A 22,506-nucleotide genomic window follows, 5' to 3' on the forward strand; every position below is an offset into this window, starting at 1 on the left:
CGGACATTTTCCCATCTCAGGTTTGACCTCCTCGGCTCCCGACTCCCTCTTTCAAAATATTACCTTTTCTGTCACGGCCAAGACGCATCGGGGGCCAAGTGGGTGCAGCGGTGACCCCCCCCCCCCTGGATAGGATGGATAAATATGCGGCAAGAATGTTGCTTTGAAATCACTGTCTGGATAAAGTTCCTCTGAAATTAATGTTCTTCCTCCTGGGCCGCATGTCTCACATACTTGTACTCGCTCTGCATTGCTGAGGTTTACACTCCACAGCCCGGCCTGGACGGAAATGTGTGGACATGGGAGACAAAGTGCGATTGTATCTCGCCGCGGTCACGTTATTAAGGGCAACAATTACACTGCAAAAAGTGAAATCTAAGTAAGATGAAATATGTCAAATAAGGGTGATATTTGCTTATTTCCTGTCTAATAAGATCATTCTCCTCACTAAGCAGATTTGATGTTAGAGTGTTTTACTTGTTTTAAGTGTTTTGCTCCTAAATGATGTCAGTAAGATATTACAGCTTGTTGCTGAGATTTGATGAGCTATATTGAGTAAAACATGCTTGAAACTAGAATATCAACTGTTGTGTCATCAACACTCACAAGTAGAAAACTACTTTTTCAAAATCACGACTTTGACACAATTGTGTCTCATAATTAAAACAGATGACAGCCAAATGGACTTTGCTGTTTTATTTTCAATGAAACAATAGAAAATAGGTACTCATATAGTAGTACAGTTGGCACAGTACAGTAAACTGACAGTTAATATTTAAACATTTAACATTTCAAACAATTTTGAACAGAAATAGTTCATGCACATTCAGATAAATTCTTCAAAATTACAATAAAATAACATTTGGTCGGGGGCCGGGCTGTAAATATATATATGTGTATATATATATATATATATATATATATATATATATATATATATATATATATATATATATATATATATATATATATATATATATATATATATATATATATATATATACCGTATTTTTCGGAGTCTAAGTCGCTCCGGACTATAAGTCGCACCGGTTGAAAATGCATAATAAAGAAGGAAAAAACATATATAAGTCGCACTGGAGCACTTCCACTGCAAAAAGTCAGTGTTCAAAAACAAGGGGAAAAAAAACAAAAGTTAGGGGCATTTTACTTGAACTAAGCAAAATTATCTGCCAATAGAAGGCAAGAAGAAACAAATAAAATTAGCTAACCTCAATGAACCCAACAATACCTTAAAATACCGTATTTTTCGGAGTATAAGTCGCACCGGCCGAAAATGCATAATAAAGAAGGAAAAAAAACATATATAAGTCGCACTGGAGTATAAGTCGCATTTTTTGGGGGAAATGTATTTGATAAAAGCCAACAGCAAGAATAGACATTTGAAAGGCAATTTAAAATGTCTAAAGAATAGTGAACAACAGGCTGAATAAGTGTACGTTATATGAGGCATAAATAACCAACTGGTATGTTAACGTAACATATTATGGTAAGAGTCATTCAAATAACTATAACATATAGAACATGCTATACGTTTACCAAACAATCTGTCACTCCTAATCGCTAAATCCCATGAAATCTTATACGTCTAGTCTCTTACGTCAATGACATCAATAATATTATTTCATATTTTACGCTAATGTGTTAATCATTTCACACACATACCCTAACCCTAACCCTACCCCCCCCCCACCCCCCCTCCACACCCCTGATTGTAAATTATGTAAATAATTCAATGTGATTATCTTGTGTGATGACTGTATTATGATGATAGTATATATGATAGTATATATCTGTATCATGAATCAATTTAAGTGGACCCCGACTTAAACAAGTTGAAAAACTTATTGGGGTGTTACCATTTAGTGGTCAATTGTACGGAATATGTACTTCACTGTGAAACCTACTAATAAAAGTCTCAATCAATCAATCAATCAATCAACTGTACTACTTTATGAGTGCGTATTTTCTATTGTCTCATTGAAAATAAAACAGCAAAGTCCATTTGGCTGTCATCTGTTTTAATTATGAGACACAATTGTGTCAAAGTCATGATTTTTTTATTTCATGCTTGAAATAAGAAATGATTACTTTAAAAAAGTAGTTTTATACTTGTGAGTGTTGATGACGCAACAGTTGATATTCTAGTTTCAAGCATGTTTTACTCAATATAGCTCATCAAATCTCAGCAACAAGCTGTAATATCTTACTGACATCATTTAGGAGCAAAACCCTTAAAACAAGAAAAACACTCTAACATAAAATCTGCTTAGTGAGAAGAATTATCTTATCAGACAGAAAATAAGCAAATATCACCCTTATTTGAGATATTTCATCCTACTTAGATTTCAGTTTTTGCAGTGTGTAATGTCATGTCTCGTTTTTTCTCCAGTTATCGTTCATGCAGTCATTGGTCGGTCTATTTGTCTGTAATTATATGCACCAGGGGTGTAACGGTACACAAAAATTTCGGTTTGGTACGTACCTCGGTTTAGAGGTCACGGTTTGGTTCATTTTCGGCACAGTAAGAAAACAACAAAATATACATTTTTTGGTTATTTATTTACCAAAATTGTAAACAATGGCTTTATCCTTTTAACATTGGGAACACTATAATAATTCTGCCCACGTTAATCATTAAATTGCCTCAAGTTGTTGCTCAGATTAAATAAAATGAACAAACGTTTCTTCTACATATAAAAAGTGCAACATTAAACAGTTTCAAGTCAACTCATCATGCTTAATTTATTACAGCATTTGGGAAGCCTGTAGTTGATTTATTATGTAAATGTTATATTTGTATCAACATGTGATAGCAGGGACCCTGCCATTCAAAACTAGGCTGCTGCATTACTAATGATTCATGGAACTATAGCTGAAAAAATGGTACAATAGCAATAGGAGAGACTATTCATCCCTGAACACCATGGAGTTCATGTAGGCTTAATGATGCACTTACATTATTATATCAACTATCAGAGACAGAAACTCTTCATTTAACATAATGTCCTTTTTTGCTGCTTCAACACAGCTCAATCAACACAGAAAAAGGTCAAGTGAAATAACAGACAGACAGGGCTTTGCTGTCCGTAACACACACACTGCAAAAAGAGCTAATGCTCACCGTTATAGTCAATTCGTATTCCACCACCACTGATTCATGGTGTTTGCCTCCACTTCACTGTTTATGATAGCACGTTCGACCCCTTGAGTCTGACTGCACTGCCATTGTTTCCTCAGTCCCTCTATATGCAGTCATTGGGCAGTCTGCATGTCAGTCATTTTACGCAGCAACAGGTGATTGGTTTTCCTATGCTCTGTGTTGAATAGAAAGAAAAGGGGTATAAAAGTCATAAGAGCAGGCGGACTGACGGCGGAGTGGAGTGTTCTAATTCTTGGGCAGTCATCACAGGAAGCCAGCAGGGGGTATAGCGAGGGGTTGGCGGGGTCAGAGCTGAGCACCACTAAGCAACCTTTCTCTTCATTAGCAGCCTCCCTAAGGGGGGCTGGATAGGGGTGCCTTCAGCGGCCCACCTGTCCAGAAGATTATTGAACCGACTAACCAGCGGCTATACACACACACACACTTCTCTCCCCTCTCATGATTCACCAAGTACATCGGGAATCACGACTGGCCTGACAACCTCCTTTTTTTTCCTCGCTTTTGACTTCAAGTCGCCGCGTGGATTGGCTGAAGCCCAGCATCTTTTCCAACATCAGAAATCATCTTTTTCGCTATTAAAATTGTTGATTCTTCACATTTAAAAATGTTGTTTTTTTTGATAATTTAAAAAAATAATAAATAATAATGAAATTAAATAAATAAAAAAAGGATTCACATTTAAGTTAAATGTGTTCTTTGTTCAGTTTGGTAGGTATCTAATGCTTAAACCAAAAATAAACAAAAGGTGAGTGCCCCTAAGAAAAGGCATTGAAGCTTAGGGAAGGCATTGCAGAACTAAACTAAAACTGAGCTGGCTACAAAAGTAAACAACAATAGAATGCTGGACGACAGCAAAAACTTACTGTGAAGCAAAGACGGCGTCCACAAAGTACATCCGAACATGACATGACAATCCACAATGTCCCCACAAAGAAGGATAAAAACAACTGAAATATTCTTGATTGCTAAAACAAAGTAGATGGGGGGGGAAATATCGCTCAAAGGAAGACATGAAACTGCTACAGGAAAATACCAAAAAAATAGAAAAAGCCACCAAAATAGGAGCGCAAGACAAGAACTAAAACACTACACACAGGAAAAAAGCAAAAAAGTCCAAATAAGTCAGGGTGTGATGTGACAGGTGGTGACAGTACACTTACTTTGAGACAAGAGCTATAGTGATGCGTGCTTTGTTACGGTTTAAACCAGGCCTGGGCAATTATTTTGACTCGGGGGCCAAATTTTGAGAAAAAAAATGTGTCTGCGGGCCGATATTATTATTATTATTTCGGTTTATTTGAAATAGGGACAGATACAGAAACATAGACATCTGAAACAGTTATCCGATGCATGCATCACAGTGTTTGTAGCCAAAGCTAATTTACAACATTTGTCCCCAACAACAACAACAACACAGATCCAACATCATTAAAATAGGAAAATAAAAAATAGAATGAGTTGATAATAATGATAATAGTAATAACACAGACAAAGTGCAAACTAGATAAAAGCCAATAATTATAATAATAACACAGACAAAGTGCAGATTAGATAAAAACCAATTAGTAAAAATGAGTAAAAACTAAACATGGGAACACGATTGTTGCTCAACTAGCCATAATTTTGTTACTTTTTTTAAAAGTGACAAGTGCAGGTATACTTTTCAAAGTGTCAGGTAGAGAGTTCCATAGTTGTGCTCCTTTTATTGAAAAGGCAGTCTGGGCAAAAGATGTTCTACGGAATGGAACGCAACAGTTGCCTTTTGACACTGCTCGGGTGGTAGATCTGCTACCACTTTGCAGTCTTGGAATTGCCTTGCAGAGCAATTGGGGAGCAGAGTTATACAACCATTTAAAAAACAGTTTGACTGTGTGTAACAAAATAAAATTGGTAAAACTTAAAATATTGTATTTGGTTAAAATTTGGCAATGATGATATCGTATACTCTTCTTGTCTAGAACTTTCAAGGTGTGGTTATAAAGACACTCAATGGTCTTGATTGATGACTGGTGTGCCTGGGATATATCTATTTTTAGGAAAACTAATACAAAACCTCACAATAAAGTCTGATTGAATGCTAGAAATGTTATGATAGACCGCCTTAAAAACGGAATGGAATTTTTGTTTCTACGAAGGATAAAACCCTGAATATTGAGAACATATGAACGTCACACCCCCTCTCCATCCACATATTTTACAATCACGCCAAATGCAACAAAAATGCAACAAAACACAGCGAAATATGAATGTGAAGGGTAAAAAACCCACCTACAATCTGATATATCTGATGCATCATTAAGCTTTAAAACTTTCTTGTAAAAATCTCCTTCCGCGTCTGTCCCTGACACCCACATTTCAGGCTCTGGAAACACTCTGTGGAAACGCTCCCCACCCACACTGCTTGGTGCCTCGTCTGACCTGCTGTGACGTAGATTACCATAGTAACTAGTAGGGTTCTACGGTATACGGGTATTAGTATAGTACCGCGATACTAATGAATCATACCGTATTTTTCGGACTGTAAGTCGCAGTTTTTCCATAGTTTGGCCGGGGGTGCGACTTATACTCAGGAGCGACTTATGTGTGAAATTAAGACATTGGCGTAAAATATCCAATAATATTATTGATGTCATTGACGTAAGAGACTAGACGTATAAGATTTCATGGGATTTAGCGATTAGGAGTGACAGATTGTTTGGTAAACATATAGCATGTTCTATATGTTATAGTTATTTGAATGACTCTTACCATAATATGTTACGTTAACATAACCCAGTTGGTTATTTATGCCTCATATAACGTACACTTATTCAGCCTGTTGTTCACTATTCTTTAGACATTTTAAATTGCCTTTCAAATGTCTATTCTTGGTGTTGGCTTTTATCAAATACATTTCCCCAAAAAATGTGACTTATACTCCAGTGCGACTTATATATGTTTTTTTCCCTCTTTATTATGCATTTTCGGCCGGTGCGACTTATACTCCGAAAATTACGGTATTTTAAGGTATTGTTGGGTTCATTGAGGTTAGCTAATTTTATTTGTTTTGGAAAGTCTTGACAAGCCAAATTTTCTTGTTCTATTGGCAGATAATTTTGCTTAGTTCAAGTAAAATGCCCCTAACGTTTGTAATTTTTTTTTCTTGTTTTTGAACACTGACTTATTGCAGTGTAGGAAGTGCACCAGGGAAAGTAACATATACTGTATTTCATCACATATTGTTTGTTCAGTCATTGGGCGGTCTAAATGTTGATGGAGTATGTATTCAAGATTGGCCTCCGCACCAGTTTTCATGTTCACCTTAATGTTATTGGACATTTTTTTCAGTCGTCGTTCACGCAGTCATTGGGCGGTCTACATGTCAGTCAAACACAGCACCGGTGTCAGGCTGTCACTCGTACACCGTTTCAGTGTTTATGTTAACACACCAACTAATTCCTGTGAGCCCCAGCATGGTTTGACTACATTTTAGTTTGTTCAGTCGTTGTTCACGTAGTCATTGGGCGGTCTACATGTCAGTCAAACACAGCACCGGTGTCAGGCTGTCACTAGTACACCGTTTCAGTGTTTATGTTAACACACCAACTAACTCCTGTGAGCCCCAGCATGGTTTGACTACATTTGAGTTTTTTCAGTCGTTGTTCACGCAGTCATTGGGCGGTCTACGTAGCGCCCAGCTAGCATCATTGGCCATTTTTTTCCATTTACTCTGCATGCAGTCATTGGCCATAATATTATTGATGTCATTCACGTAAGAGACTAGACGTATAAGATTTCATGGGATTTAGCGATTAGGAGTGACAGATTGTTTGGTAAACGTATAGCATGTTCTATATGTTATAGTTATTTGAATGACTCTTACCATAATATGTTACGTTAACATACCAGTTGGTTATTTATGCCTCATATAACGTACACTTATTCAGCCTGTTGTTCACTATTCTTTAGACATTTTAAATTGCCTTTCAAATGTCTATTCTTGCTGTTGGCTTTTATCAAATACATTTCCCCCAAAAATGTGACTTATACTCCAGTGCGACTTATATATGTTTTTTCCTTCTTTATTATGCATTTTTGGCCCGTGCGACTTATGCTCCGTAGCGACTTATACTCCGAAAAATACGGTATTCGGTACCATACCGCCTCTGAAAAGTACCAGTCCGCCACACTCTTAAGATTTTTGGTTAAAATAAAGCCAATAATGCAATTTTCTCTGGTCCCATTTATTTAGAAAAGTATCGAAAAGTACCGAAAAGTATCGAAATAATCTTGGTATCAGGACAACACGAGTCACTAAAACATCATGCAAAAGCGCAGATTCCAAGCATTGAAATACTTAGTATAGTTGAAGACTTCCGGTCATTAGAAAACATCACTGCACATCATAATGGCAGCTACACTTTCCATCTTAAAGATCTAAAAAAAAATATTTGGGAATGGGCCAGATTGAAAAGGTTAACGGGCCGCATGTGCATACTTGCCAACCTTGAGACCTCCGAATTTGGGAGATGGGGGTGGGCGGGGTTGGATGGGGGCGGGGTTTGGTGGTAGCGGGGGGTGTATATTGTAGCGTCCCGGAAGAGTTAGTGCTGCAAAGGGTTCTGGGTATTTGTTCTGTTGTGTTTATGTTGTGTTACGGTGCGGATGTTCTCCCGAAATGTGTTTGTCGTTCTTGTTTGGTGTGGGTTCACAGTGTGGCGCATATTTGTAACAGTGTTAAAGTTGTTTATACGGCAACCCTCAGTGTGACCTGTATGGCTGTTGATCAAGTATGCCTTGCATACACTTATGTGTGTGTAAAAGTCTCATATATTATGTGACAAGGCCGGCACGCTGTTTGTATGGAGGAAAAGCGGACGCGACAACAGGTTGTAGAGGACGTTAAAGGCAGTGCCTTTAAAGCACGCCCCCAATATTGTTGTCTGAGTGGAAATCGGGAGAAATTCAGGAGAATGGTTGCCCCGGGAGATTTTCGGGAGGGGCACTGAAATTCGGGAGTCTACCGTGAAAATCGAGAGGGTTGGCAAGTACCGTATTTCCTTGAATTGCCGCCGGGTATATAGTATGCGCCTGCCTAGAATTACCGCCGGGTCAAACTCGTTTCGCAAAATAAGTAGCGCATGCTTAGCATTACCGCCGGGTCAGAATTACCGCCGGGTCAAACTCGTTTCGCAAAATATTATTTTTATTAGCGCATGTCTTTCTACCATCCTAGTCACGTCCGTTGTGTCCTTGGGCAAGACACTTCACCCTTGCTCCTGATGGCTGCTGGTTAGCGCCTTGCATGGCAGCTCCCGCCATCAGTGTGTGAATGTGTGTGTGAATGGGTGAATGTGGAAATACTGTCAAAGCGCTTTGAGTACCTTGAAGGTAGAAAAGCGCTATACAAGTATAACCCATTATAATTTATTTATGTCTAGAATTACCGCCGGGTCAAACTTGTTTCGCAAAATAATTAGCATATGCCTAGAATTTCCGCCGGGTCAAACTCGTCACGTCACGAGTGACACTTCACCTGTCATCATTTTCAAAATGGAGGAGGCTGATTTCAATCATTTAAAATCGCATAAAGGAAGAGCTATTCAGTAGGATTTAAGGTCCAAGCTATTGAATATGCTAAAAAGAACACTAAGCAGCTATGTTTTATTAATATACCGTAGCTGCATGTGTCAAATATGAGTCATTAAATGACTCCCGCCTCCTGGTGGTAGAGGGCGCTAGTGATCCTTCTTGCGACTACCGGTACTGCAGAAGATGGGACAACAAGCAGCAACAGTTAGTAGCGATCGTTTATTTTTTCCTCTCGCCTGGACTTTTAACATGGAGGATTACATATCTAAAATAAAACAGTTTTCTAAACTGGACTTTCAATCGAAGCAGGAGGTAATAATTAAAGGAAGATTTCCATCGAGACAGAGAGTTTTAAAACTGAAGAAAGATAAGGAAGACTTCTATAAACAAGTTATCGATGCTTTTGTTCAGAAGGAGCTGCACATGGACTTCATTTATAAGTAAAGGTAAGACCATAATAACGTTTTTTTTATTAAATGTGCTTTGCATGATGGTATCCTTACATCACACTCAAATGTATAAGCGCAGGCCTAAATTTACCGCATGCCTTTGGTAAGCGCTGGAGTGAGAAGAGGGGGGGGGGGGGGGGGGGGGGTTTAAAATAATTAGCGCATGCTTACATTTACCGCATGCCTTTGGTAAGCGCCGGAGTGAGAAGAGGTTTTAAATTAATTACCGCCCTGGTGCTAATTCAAGGAAATACAGTATGCGCATGTGGCCCCCGGGCCTTATTTGCCCAGGTCTGGTCTAAAGTCATATCCAACAATTGTGACTACTTTTTAATGTCAACTGAGTTTTGTTTTTTAATGATTTCTGCTGGTGGTGTGCCTTCGCATTTTTTCCAACGCCAAAAATGTGCCTTGGCTCCAAAAAGGTTGAAAAACTCTGTGTTAAGCTATTCAAACACAACGATGTGTCTGCACGGTATGCCGTGACGCATCACCCCAACGTCATACTTTACGTTTTTTAACTTCGCCAACAATTACCTCGGGAGTTTCTGCTTTTACTTTTACGAGCTTTTTTCCTCGCAGTTTTATCTGCGCTCACAATTCACTCTCGTGATTCGGATCCGGCCGACTCCAAACACCTGCCGGAGCGAGGCGGCCGCCTTGTTGTGCTGAGGGGAAATGTTTCTTACCTGCTGCTCCTGCTGCCATAGTGAAGAGAGCAGCACACTGATAAAAGTAATGAAATGACACCGCTGGAATGTAAATTGGCATTCTTCACTAGCAGCACCGGATCGGGCCTTACAGAACATCCACACACACATTGGCCAGGCTACAAATACTGTGCAAGAGACACACACTCACTGATGAATGTGTGAAAGTACTTTAGTGGTGCTTTCAAGTGGGGGCCATTTATCTCGCACTGTTTCGTTATTTCTGCTCCCGCCTTCCTCTTAGCTGTCTCGTATAATGTACGACACGGACATGACGTGTGTGTGTGTGTGTGTGTTTTGCTACTTGCGTTACAGATTGCATGGACTCTAGATTAGAAGACATCACTATGAAATATCATCATCACCATATCAATGTAACAAAACAAAACAGTGGCTATTACAAAAACAAGCTTAATAAGGTGACAAATGTCAACGTGAGCATGAAAATGCATTTAAAATAACACGTTTGCCTAAAGATTCCTAAATATATCAAAACTGTCATCAGAAGTGAAATAAATGCAATTCAATTGTAGAACTGCCGTTAAAAAAAAAATTCACTTTTTGATGGTGGCTTAAGTTTTAAAAGTGCAATTTCAGTTTTAATTTGGAACATGCATACGACACAATTGTAATGCATCACACAATTCCAGTTGTTTCATTACAGCATGTCCGAAAAGGAGTAGGAAGAATCAGAGTTTATTCAATCCTAACCCTTCTTTTAACATAGCAATTTTATCCCATTTCCTTGTGCTCTGTATCAGAACAGTGAACAAATAAATAATGAATACATAATATACCATAGTAAGCAAACAAATATTAAATACATAAATAATATTTGTGTCAATTAAAAAAAAGGGAGGAAAGGGTTCAAGATGTTCATCATAATTCGTGTTCTGTGTACTTTGTGAACACTTGTAGTTCGAACAGTCTCCAAGTGATTTAAAATTCAATATGAGACAAAAAAAAAGTTTTAATTCTGTCTGGAGTGTATTTTTAAAAAATTCATCAATCATTATTAATGAATACAATTTCGCAGTACAAGCACAACTTATATATGCACTGATGCGTTCAAATGACATAAATAAAAGTTGTAAACGACTAAATCAGATTCTAATTTGTTGTAAATGATTAATTAGAATAACAAAAAAAAACGTATTTACCATGGTTGCATGTTGCATCTGGCAGAACTCCGGCGAAACTCCTGGCACTTTTTTTTTTGGTAGTGTGCAAAACTTGTCCGCGTCCCAAAAAAGTCGGCTTTCGCCCTCCAGCGGAGGGGGACTTTCTCCTCGCCGTGTGTTCCGTGAATCTCTCAGTGGTCGGTTGGAAAACTTCTCGCCGGGTTAGTTGTCACTTTTCCGGGTTGGGTGATTAGCGGTGGTCGTTATTCTTTTGGCTTCGAGGGTGCTTCTCGCTGCTGCTGCTTCCTCTCCTCCTCCAACAAGCGCGTCAAAGCAGGTTTGGAAAGTCAGATGGTGACGCGCAATCACCACGTCCCCTTCTTCTTTTTCTTCTTCTTCTTCTTCTTCTTCTTCTTCTTCTTCTTCTTCTTCTTCTTCTTCTTCTTCTTCTTCCGCCAAATGAGTCAACGAACACAACATATAAGTCTTACTTTAAGAAAAAGCCACAAGGACGATTTTTTTAAATAATCCCCTGCCTTCAAACTCACCGGAACGGAACTCCGTCTTATAATGAAGGCAACACAAGACGTAAGTGTCTATATTAGCCGGTTAAAAGTGAGCATCGATGTCATAATGCCATTAAAATGTGAGGTGTGCCTAATGTTATGGCCAGGTGATGCATCAGGACAGGGTTTGGCAACCCAAAACGTTGAAAGAGCCATATTGGACCAAAAATTGAAAAAATCTAATCTGTCTGGAGCGGCAAAAAATGAAAAGCTGTATAAAAGTGTTATAATGAAGGCAGCACATGACGTAAGTGTCTATATTAGCTACAATAGCCTACTATCAAAATGACTATGTGTCGCAGGCTGTTAAAAAGTCACTTTTTGGTGGTGGTTTACATTTTAAATGTGTATTCCACCCGAATGCTGCTGAGATAGGCTCCAGTATCCCCCGCGACCCCGAAAGGGACAAGCGGTAGAAAATGGATGGATGGATGGAATTTGCTACTTGAATGGCGGTTAAAAGTGAGCATCGATGTCATAATTGTAACGACCTGGTCGCATTGTGGTGCGAGGTTGTTCTCCCAGGAATGCAGACGGCTTCGGACACAGCGTGCAGGTAGGAAAATGATTTATTTAAGCAAATAAATCCGACAGAAAAAACCAAAACGTGCTCATAGCACGGAAGACAAAAAACAAAGGGGACTAGCGTGGGGGCTAGCAAGCAAAATAGCATAGCATGAAAACTAGCAGGAATCAAAGTAGTCGTTAGCTGTTGCGTAAAAGCAAATTAGCAAGCCAGGCCGAGTGAGGCCCGGGCAAAGACTAAATAGCCCTCTGATTAGCGCTCGGGCAACAGGTGCGCGTCCCGAACGCTAACCAGAGGCAGGTGAGCACAATCTGCCGTCATGGCAACAGAAACAAAAACAAGGTGCTGAAAACACACGTGACACTAAAAAGTAAACAAACTGTGACCCGAGCAGCGGATCCTAACAATAATTCCATTAAAATGTGAGGTGTGCCTAATGTTATGGCCACGTGATGCATCAAGACAGGGTTTGGCAACCCAAAACGTTGAAAGAGCCATATTGGACCAAAAATACAATCTGTCTGGAGCCGCAAGAAATTAAAAGCCGTAAATAAGTCTTATAATGAAGACAACACATGACGTAAGTGTCTATATTAGCTACAATAGCCTACTATCAAAAAGACTATGTGTCGCAGGCTGTTAAAAAGTCACTTTTTGGTGGTGGTTTAAATTTTAAAAGTGGATTTTGCTACTTGAATGTCAGTTAAAAGTGAGCATCAGTGTCATAATGCCATTAAAATGTGAGGTGTGCCTAATGTTATGGCCAGGTGATGCATCAAGACAGGGTCTGGCAACCCAAAACGTTGAAAGAGCCATATTGGACCAAAAATACAATCTGTCTGGAGCCGCATAAAAGGAAAAGTCTTATATAAGTGTTATAATGAAGGCAACACATGATGTAAGTGTCTATATTAGCTATAATAGCCTACTATCAAAAAGACTATGTGTCGCAGGCTGTTAAAAAGTCACTTTTTGGTGGTGGTTTACATTTTAAAAGTGGAATTTTGCTACTTGAATGTCGGTTAAAAGTGAGCATCGATGTCATAATGCCATTAAAATGTGAGGTGTGCCTAATGTTATGAAAATGGATGGATGGATGTGTCATGTTTCTCCTCACACAAAAAACATATTTAACCAAAAAAATTATGTTTTCCACCCGTCTTTTTCTATTTTCAATCCTTTTTTAAAAATGCTCCATGGAGCCACTTGGGCGGGTTGCTAACCCCCGCATTAAGAGGAAATGGAAAAGTTACCAACGCCTAAAAAGTGATAACAATTTAGTACACATAAAAAGAAACATACATCAAAATAAATTATTACTTTTAAAAATTAAAAATACGATTGTATTATAAACATTCACATTCAAATGCTGCTCTGTATTAATGAGAAAATATGAGCTGAAAGGAGAAACAGCGCCATCTGGAGCTAGAGAGGTGACAGGAATGAGTTAAGTCGTCATATGATGATTTTTGTTTCTGAAAAATACCAGTGTTTTTTTGTTTTGTTGCTTCTACGGCGCATGTCAGGGAAACGCATGCGCATGGTGTACTTATTGATAATATGTCGCACTTTAATGAACTCCTCCTAGGGACTTGGACAAAATGCGGTTAAAATTAGACTTAGACTTCCTTTTATTGTCATTCAAATTTGAACTTTACAGTACAGATAAGAACAACATTTTGTTGCATTCGCTGGTTGTAGTGCAGGATAAAAGAGCAATAAGGTGCAGATATAAATAAATAGATTCCTGTACAGATAAATATATTGCACTTTTGCATATGCATCCACGTGTATGGATGTATGTTATATTGTCTTTATATTCTAGCCAGTTAATCCATTTTTGGGGGGAATTGAGAGGATAATTATGATGCGTTCAAGAGTCTTATGGCCTGAGGGAAGAAGCTGTTACAGAACCTGGAAGTTCTGCTACGGAGGCTGCGGAACCTCTTCCTAGAGTCCAGCAGTGAAAATAGTCCTTGGTGGGGGTGGGAGGAGTCTCTGCAGATTTTCTGAGCCCTGGTCAGGCAGCGGCTTTTTGCGATTTCCTGGATAGGAGGAAGAGGAGTCCTGATGATCTTTTCCACCGTCCTCACCACTCTCTGGAGAGACTTCCAGTCTGAGGCACTGCAGGCTCCAGTCCAGACAGAGATGCAGTTGGTCAGTAGGCTCTCTATAGTGCAGTGGTTCTTAACCTTGTTGGAGGTACCGAACCCCACCAGTTTCATATGCGCATTCACCGAACCCTTCTTTAGTGAAAAATAAAATGTTGGTTTTTTTCAAATTCAAGACAAAGTTATATGTTTTTGGTAACACTTTAGTATAGGGAACATATTCTAAGTAACAAAGACTTAATTTAGAGTTATTTGGACACTAAGGGAACATATTCTAAGTAATAAAGACTTAATTTACAGTTATTTGGTTAGGGTTAGGGTTAGAGAGTTAGAGCCAGGGTTAGAGGGTTAGGGTTATAATAAGACCATGCAGAATAAGGCATTAATAAGTACTTAATAATGACTAGTTAAGAGCCATTATGTTACTAATTTGCATGTTAATAAGCAACTAATTAATGGTGAATATGTTCCCCATACTAAAGTGTTACCATGTTTTATTACTGGTGCACAAAATGAAGCGTGCATGAACATCACCTTGTTCAAACAACAAAACCAACACAGTGCATAAACTCACAACAAATGACACACCTGCAAATCAGTCTGACTTCTGCTGTTGCCGTATCCGTAATACGCCGATAGGGAGAAGTTTGTATTTACACGATGAGTCGGGTGTGTTTTGACCTCCGCCGAACCCCTGAGGCCGACTCACCGAACCCCTAGGGTTCCATCGAACCCAGGTTAAGAACCACTGCTATAGTGCCTCTGTAGATTGTGGTGAGAACGGGGGGAGGGAGCCGTGCTCTTTTCATCCGACGCAAAAAGTGCATGCGCTGCTGAGCTCTTTTTACAAGAGCTCCGGTGTGTAGGGACCAGGTCATATTGTCAGTGATCTGCACCCCCAGGAACTTGGTGCTGCTTACGATCTCCACTGCTGTGCCGTTGATGAAGAGACAGATATGACCGTACTTGCCAACCTTGAGACCTCCAATATCGGGAGGTGGGGGGTGGGCGTGGTTGGGGGCATGGTTATTTACAGCTAGAATTCACCAACTCGAGTATTTCATATATATATATATATATATATATATATATATATATATATATATATATATATATATATATATATATATATATATATATATATATATATGAAATAGTTGACTTTCAGTGAATTCTAGCTATATATATATATATATATATATATATATATATATATATATATATATATATATATATATATATATATATATATATATATATATATATATATGTATGTATATATATATATATATATATATATATATATATATATATTTATTTACATAGAAAAAAAAAAATATTTGATTTTTTATATACTGATATTTCAGTGTTCCGGTGGCTATCCATTAGATGTCAGTATTGTCCTGTTTAACTTCTCCGTTCATGATGAGTATATCATTTCGGCCACCGTGTTCAATGGAGAAGTCTGTCCTACAAAATTTACAGGCAACATACACCTTCCCCTTCAAACTGTCCTGGATGAACTGAAATCCTTGTTTCCATTCGTTTTGGAACTTGCAAGCGTATTTCTTCATCTTGCTCGTCGACGGCGTCGCCATGTCTGTAATTTCCTCTTTCTTCTGCTTCGTCTCCTTGTTGTGCACTCTACTCTCTAAAAGCCCTAGATGTTATGACGTCATTGAGCAGGCAAGCTGTTTATATTGTGGGAAAGCGGACGTGAGAACAGGCTGTCCCCACTCTCAGGTCCGCATTGAGCTGGAGGGGGCGTGGCCTCCAGCTCCGGCTGAATACCGGGAATTTGTCGGGAGAAAATCTCTGCCGGGAGGTTGTCGGGAGAGGCGCTGAATACCGGGATTCTCCCGCTAAAAACGGGAGGGTTGGCAAGTATGGATATGACAGATATTACACATATAAGGGATGATAAATTGTGAAACAAATTCTGCCTAAGCTATAAGATGTGGGTGTGGCATGACGCCAAACATTGCTCCGATGATTCACCACCGACTGCAAATGAGTTGCTTTTAAGATGTGAGTAATATAGAAGAGGGTTGGACTCCGCCAAGGCTGCCCTTTGTCACCGATTCTGTTCATAACTTTTATGGACAGAATTTCTAGGCGCAGTCAAGGCGTTGAGGGGTTCCGGTTTGGTGGCTGCAGGATTAGGTCTCTGCTTTTTGCAGATGATGTGGTCCTGATGGCTTCATCTGGCCAGGATCTAGAGCTCTCACTGGATCGGTTCACAGCCGAGTGTGAAGCGACTGCGATGAGAATCAGCACCTCCAAGTCCGAGTCCATGGTTCTCGCCCGGAAAAGGGTGGAGTGCCATCTCCGGGTTGCGGAGGAGACCCTGCCCCAAGTGGAGGAGTTCAAGTACCTAGGAGTCTTGTTCACGAGTGAGGGAAGAGTGGATCGTGAGATCGACAGGCGGATCGGTGCGGCATCTTCAGTAGTGCGGACGCTGTATCGATCCGTTGTGGTGAAGAAGGAGCTGAGCCGGAAGGCAAAGCTCTCAATTTACCAGTCGATCTACGTTCCCATCCTCACCTATGGTCATGAGCTTTGGGTTATGACCGAAAGGACAAGATCACGGACGAAAATGAGTTTCCCCCGCCGGGTGGCGGGTCTCTCCCTTAGAGATAGGGTGAGAAGCTCTGCCATCCGGGAGGAGCTCAAAGTAAAGCCGCTGCTCCTCCACATGGAGAGGAGCCAGATGAGGTGGTCCGGGCATCTGGTCAGGATGCCCGGACCTAGGGCACGTCCAACCGGTAGGAGGCCACGGGGAAGAGCCAGGACACGTTGGGAAGACTATGTCTCCCGGCTGGCCTGGGAACGCCTCGGGATCCCCCGGGAGGAGCTGGACGAAGTGGCTGGGGAGAGGGAAGTCTGGGCTTCCCTGCTTAGGCTGCTGCCCCCGCGACCCGACCTCGGATAAGCGGAAGAAGATGGTTGAATGGATGGATGGATAATATAGAATCAGCTCTTGTCATGCAAATTAAATTCCCATTTGACTCCCGGTTGTGTATTAGATAGGACTTACAAATGGGAAGGAAAAGAAAAACAGTTCCATCTGCTTGAGGTGGTGGGGCAGTGATAGCCTTGCCCCTGTAATACAGCATGCATCTCTTTAAAAGGTGTATATTGGTACACAGGTGGATGAATCCCTGGACCGTCCTTCCAATCAAGCCAAGTGTCTGGGAGCCCCGCTTGCATGTTTGGTCAAGGTGTAAATAATAGATCTGGGATTGGATCTGTGTAGAATTCGTCGGCGAGTAACAAGCTACGGAGGTCCCACGTTATGCATATTCATAACTCGGCCAAGGCCGTGGGAGAGTGAAGACCATACGTCTGTTACTGTGAGGGCTTGCCATGCTAATTAAACGAGGTATTACACACTCATATATGAGCCAAATGTCCTCTTCTACAATATTGTCAGCATGTACGCTGTATATATTTAGGTACAGCTGTGTCATCTAATGAGATACTGTACATGACAAAAAGCTAGTAATGCTCAGTTTTGACTATAAAAACAGATTAAAAAAAACAAAAACATATTCAGTGTTTTTGACTTGTTTTAATAGCAAAGTTGCCACAGTATCTTTTAATACAGATGGAGAGTTCAGTATGTGTTTATTTGTTGCCGTGACAACTCCCCACTGTTCATTACTCAAGCAGCAGCTCTTAAGCGGCGGTAATGATAATGAGCTATTGAACCTGCCACCTCCTCCTGGGACATCGGACCCTCCGAGGGTCTCCTCTTCATTAAGTTCCAGTCACTCACTAGAGGAGCACATACAGTACAGTGCGTTATAAAGGTCAATTTGGCCCAAGATCTCTTCATGAGGAGGCTGTTAAAGGAACAGTAGACCTAGAAATTGTATTGAAATAGCAGCTTTTCCTCATCATTTAAAAACAAAAACAAATGTGTCATGTACTGTTTAGTTGAAAAAGTAAGAAATAAAAAAAATTACCATATTTTTCTGACTGTAAGGCGCACTTAAAAGCCTTCCGTTTTCTCAAAAACCGACGGTTCGTCTTATAACCCGGTGCGAGTATGTACGGAATAATTCTGGTTGTGCTTACCAACCCAAAAGCAATTTTTTTTTAGTACATGGTGTCATGATAAGCGTGTCCAGTAGATGGCAGTCACACATAAGAGATACGTGTAGACTGCACAATATTCAGTGTTTTTTCGTTCATAGTTAATATTGTAAATCCCACATGTTTTATTTTCATGTACATTCTGAGTGTCTCATTCAGTAAAAAAATGTAAAATGTCTGTCGTAACTTTTTTAGCCTTCAATCAGACATTATTGTGAGGTTTTGTATTAGTGTTCCTAAAAATAGATATACCGGCCCCCAGACACATTTTTTTCTCTAAATTTGCCCCCCCCCCCCCGAGTCAAAATAATTGCCCAGGTCTGTCATATGATGACAGAGGGCCCCATTCAGCAACCGTTCTTAAGAACAAATTTTGTTCTTAGGCCCACTTACGAAGTTTTTAAGGAGATTTTTGTATTCACCAATGTTTTCTTAGGTGGGATTTGTTCGTAGGTAAGAACAAAATCTACGAGTGCTCCAGAGCACTCTTAGGGTGGCCTATTTGTTCTTAAGTGTGACATGTTCCCTTACTTCTATTGTCTAATGTTAAAGGCCTACTGAAATGAATTTTTTTTTATTTAAACGGGGATAGCAGATCCATTGTATGTGTCATACTTGATCATTTCGCGATATTGCCATGTTTTTGCTGAAATGATTTAGTAGAGAACATCGACGATAAAGTTCGCAACTTTTGGTCGCTGATAAAAAAAGCCTTGCCTGTACCGGAAGTAGCGTGACGTCGCAGGTTGAAGGGCTCCTCATATTTCCCCATTGTTTACACCAGCAGCGAGAGCGATTCGGACCGAGAAAGCGACGATTACCCCATTAATTTGAGCGAGGATGAAAGATTCGTGGATGAGGAACGTGAGAGTGAAGGACTAGAGTGCAGTGCAGGACGTATCTTTTTTCGCTCTGACCGTAACTTAGGTACAAGGGTTCATTGGATTCCACACTTTCTCCTTTTTCTATTGTGGATCACAGATTTGTATTTTAAACCACCTCGGATACTATATCCGCTTGAAAATGAGAGTTGAAAATGCGAAATGGACATTCACAGTGACTTTTATCTCCACGACAATACATCGGCGAAGCTCTTTAGCTACGAAGCTAACGTGATAGCTATGGACTGGACTGAGAGTCCAGTCCATAGTGGGGCCAGCAGGAGACCATCTCGAGCAGAGACGGGTCAGCAGCGCAGAGATGTCCCCAACCGATGCACAGGCGAGCGGTCCACCCCGGGTCCCGACTCTGGACAGCCAGCACTTCATCCATGGCCACCGGACCTGTGTCCCCCCCACTCCACAAGGGAGAGGGAGGCAGAGGAGAAAAGAAAAGAAACGGCAGATCAACTGGTCTAAAAAGGGGGGTCTATTTAAAGGCTAGAGTATACAAATGAGTTTTAAGATGGGACTTAAATGCTTCTACTGAGGTAGCATCTCTAACTGTTACCGGGAGGGCATTCCAGAGTACTGGAGCCCCAATAGAAATCGCTCTATAGCCTGCAGACTTTTTTTGGGCTCTGGGAATCACTAATAAGCCGGAACGCAGATTTCTTGCCGGGACATATGGTACAATACAATCGGCAAGATAGGATGGAGCTAGACCTTGTAGTATTTTATACGTAAGTAGTAAAACCTTAAAGTCACATCTTAAGTGCACAGGAAGCCAGTGCAGGTGAGCCAGTATAGGTATATATACAGTATATATAGGTATATATGTACAGGTATATACAGTATAGGCGTAATATGATCAAACTTTCTTGTTCTTGTCAAAAGTCTAGCAGCCGCATTTTGTACCAACTGTAATCTTTTAATGCTAGACATAGGGAGACACGAAAATAATATGTTACAGTAATCGAGACGAGACGTAACGAACGCATGAATAATAATCTCAGCGTCGCTAGTGGACAAAATGGAACGAATTTTAGCGATATTACGGAGATGAAAGAAGGCCGTTTTAGTAACACTCTTAATGTGTGACTCAAACGAGAGAGTTGTGTCGAAGATCATACCCAGATTCTTTACTGAGTCGCCTTGTGTAATTGTTGTGTAAGAACAGCAGGTGGGAACAATTTGGGCGTTTAAGAACACGTCATGAATTTGAATGGACTCCACTTAGGAAGAAAGATAAGAGGAAAAGTTAGGAACTTATTGCAGAAAGGGGCCCGGAGACGGTGTAGAAAAAGTGGAGCAAAATGTTGGCAAAAATATTTCTCACAACACCGAATCCTAAGAAAAGTGGTGTCCAAAGACTGAGGTACCACTGTGATGCTCAGAATCTCAACAATGCCCCCATTGCTTTCGGTTCTGAGTTCATCCCGATGTTATTTTATTAAGAGGGCAACCTTTACTTAGTGTGATCGATGTCCCGCGTCCTTGGTCTTTTCTCCACTACGCGGGGGAAATAAGAACTTAAACACAACCTCAGTGCAATTTAACCTTTTAGCAAGAAAAAGGACAAGATCCCGGGGGAAGGGGGGAACGGTGCAGTTCCCATACATGCTGGCAAGCTTTCAGGGACTGTGACACGCAGGCATGTACTGTACATACTGCGCCTGAGGGCCTACATCAATGGCTCCTTTATGATGACTCCGTCAAATGTGAGGTCCCTGAGCCTGCCATAAACACATGACCTGACGGGTAAGTCGTCACATGCGCGGTCAAATGGTTTGTGGCGAGCTGGTATTGTCCAGGGGTCCCGATGTGTTGTGTCTTCTGGCTGGAAAAAGAGGGGAAGGGTAATCAATGATGTCTCTGTAAGATCTCACAGGATCTAGCATGAGGACGGCTCATGCTTTAAGGTGGAGAGTGTCTGACGAGTCCTCTGTGGGCCCGAGAATAAACAAGCGTCATTACACAACGTACACGTGCGCTCGCTACTGCAACATCACCTAATGCTATTCAAGGTGTGACATTTGACAAATTAACCGTACAAAGTCTTCAAACTTCTTCCCACCCAGCGGGGCCGATGTTCGACTAAACACTCTTTTGAGTTTGACATCCCAACTGGCGTTTGTACAAGCAAGTCTTCCGTTGGTACCCGTGGCTCTTAAGTGTCACCCGCCGCACTTCTCCGCTTCCTTCAGCATCAAAGCCAGCCACACCCCCCCCCCACCCCCCGCCGTCATCACAGACAATATCCCCCGCGTACCTCGAGGCGGCAGGCGGAGACGCGCTTTTCCCAACTCTCCACGGAGTGTCGTGTTGTGCGCCTCGCCTCCTCGCTCTGCCTGCACGTGTCGGCACAGCGGAGCTTGTCGCCGGGTTCTTTGTGGGAGGGCGGGGGATTTTTCATGCATGAGCATTTGCATGATCACAGTTGTGGGAGATTAGGTGCCTTTAAGTGACTCCGCTAAAGCGTGACAGGAGTGCATTGTCAAGACAAGGGGAGCAGTTTTTCCACTGCTACTGTATATTTTGGCAGCGGAACATCTAAATATGTCATGCTAACACTGATAGGCTGAGCCAGGGGTCCCCGAACTTTTTGACCGCATTGGGTTAAACAAAATTGGCCAGGGTCTATACTGGCTATACTGGTCCCACACTGCAAAAAGTCAGTGTTCAAAAACAAGAAGAAAAAAAATACAAAAATTAGGGGTATTTTAATTTGATCCAAGCAAAATTATCTGCCAATGGAACAAGAAAATTTGGCTTGTCAAGACTTTCCAAAACAAGTCAAATTAGCTAACCTCAATGAACCCAAAAATACCTTAAAATAAGTATATTCTCACTAATAACAAGTGCACTTTTCTTAGTAGAAAAAAAAGAGACCTTTTTGCTCAATATGTTGAAAAATATTCTTAAATGAAGTAAATGCTAGTGCCATTATCTTGACATAATGATATGCGCCCGGCATTACATTTCTTGAAACCAGCAAACTTACACTAAAAACTAATTTATTGTTCTTAATGGAAAGGCAACAAGGCAAGCGCTTGTTACTCTCGGGGTCTCCTAGCCGCTCAGGCAAATCATATTGTCTAAAAATGCATTTTTCCATGGATAACATGACATCATCGCGCCAAGTGCGTGCTCTTTCAGTCAATTAGTGCGCATATATACAGTCTGGCCCCCGGCCAAAACATTTTTAATTGTAATTTTGAAGAATTTACCTGAATGTGCATGAACTATTTCTGTTCAAAATAGTTAGAAATGTCCCATGTGAAATGTTTAAATA

General features: G+C 40.7%; 2 protein-coding genes across 7 annotated transcripts in view; one reads left to right on the forward strand and one right to left on the reverse strand.

Moving 5' to 3' along the window:
- Nucleotides 1-11,469, reverse strand: part of bnc2 (basonuclin zinc finger protein 2) — a 586,671-nt gene extending 575,202 nt beyond the window's left edge. For both annotated transcript variants that reach the window (XM_062033659.1, XM_062033662.1), the window contains exon 1: nucleotides 11,072-11,469. In XM_062033659.1, coding sequence (XP_061889643.1) covers nucleotides 11,072-11,089 — 18 coding nt within the window. In that variant the 5' untranslated portion in view covers nucleotides 11,090-11,469. The remainder of the gene's footprint in view (nucleotides 1-11,071) is intronic.
- LOC133639945 (centlein-like) overlaps nucleotides 1-22,506 on the forward strand; it is a 771,455-nt gene that overhangs the window by 583,767 nt on the left and 165,182 nt on the right. Inside the window, exon 1 of one of the 5 annotated variants that reach the window (XM_062033670.1) lies at nucleotides 11,193-11,369. The exons of 3 other annotated variants lie outside the window; for them this stretch is intronic. Coding sequence is in view for 1 of the 2 variants with exons in the window: in XM_062033665.1 (XP_061889649.1) it covers nucleotides 11,603-11,620 (18 nt within the window). In the remaining variant the exon portion in view is untranslated. Of the gene's footprint in view, nucleotides 1-11,192; nucleotides 11,370-11,406; nucleotides 11,621-22,506 lie in introns of those variants that run through there. One more of the 5 variants, XM_062033665.1, reaches the window with a different exon arrangement.

The sequence above is a fragment of the Entelurus aequoreus genome, linkage group LG22 (assembly GCF_033978785.1).
Source record: "Entelurus aequoreus isolate RoL-2023_Sb linkage group LG22, RoL_Eaeq_v1.1, whole genome shotgun sequence".
In the NCBI taxonomy this organism is placed as follows: domain Eukaryota; kingdom Metazoa; phylum Chordata; class Actinopteri; order Syngnathiformes; family Syngnathidae; genus Entelurus; species Entelurus aequoreus.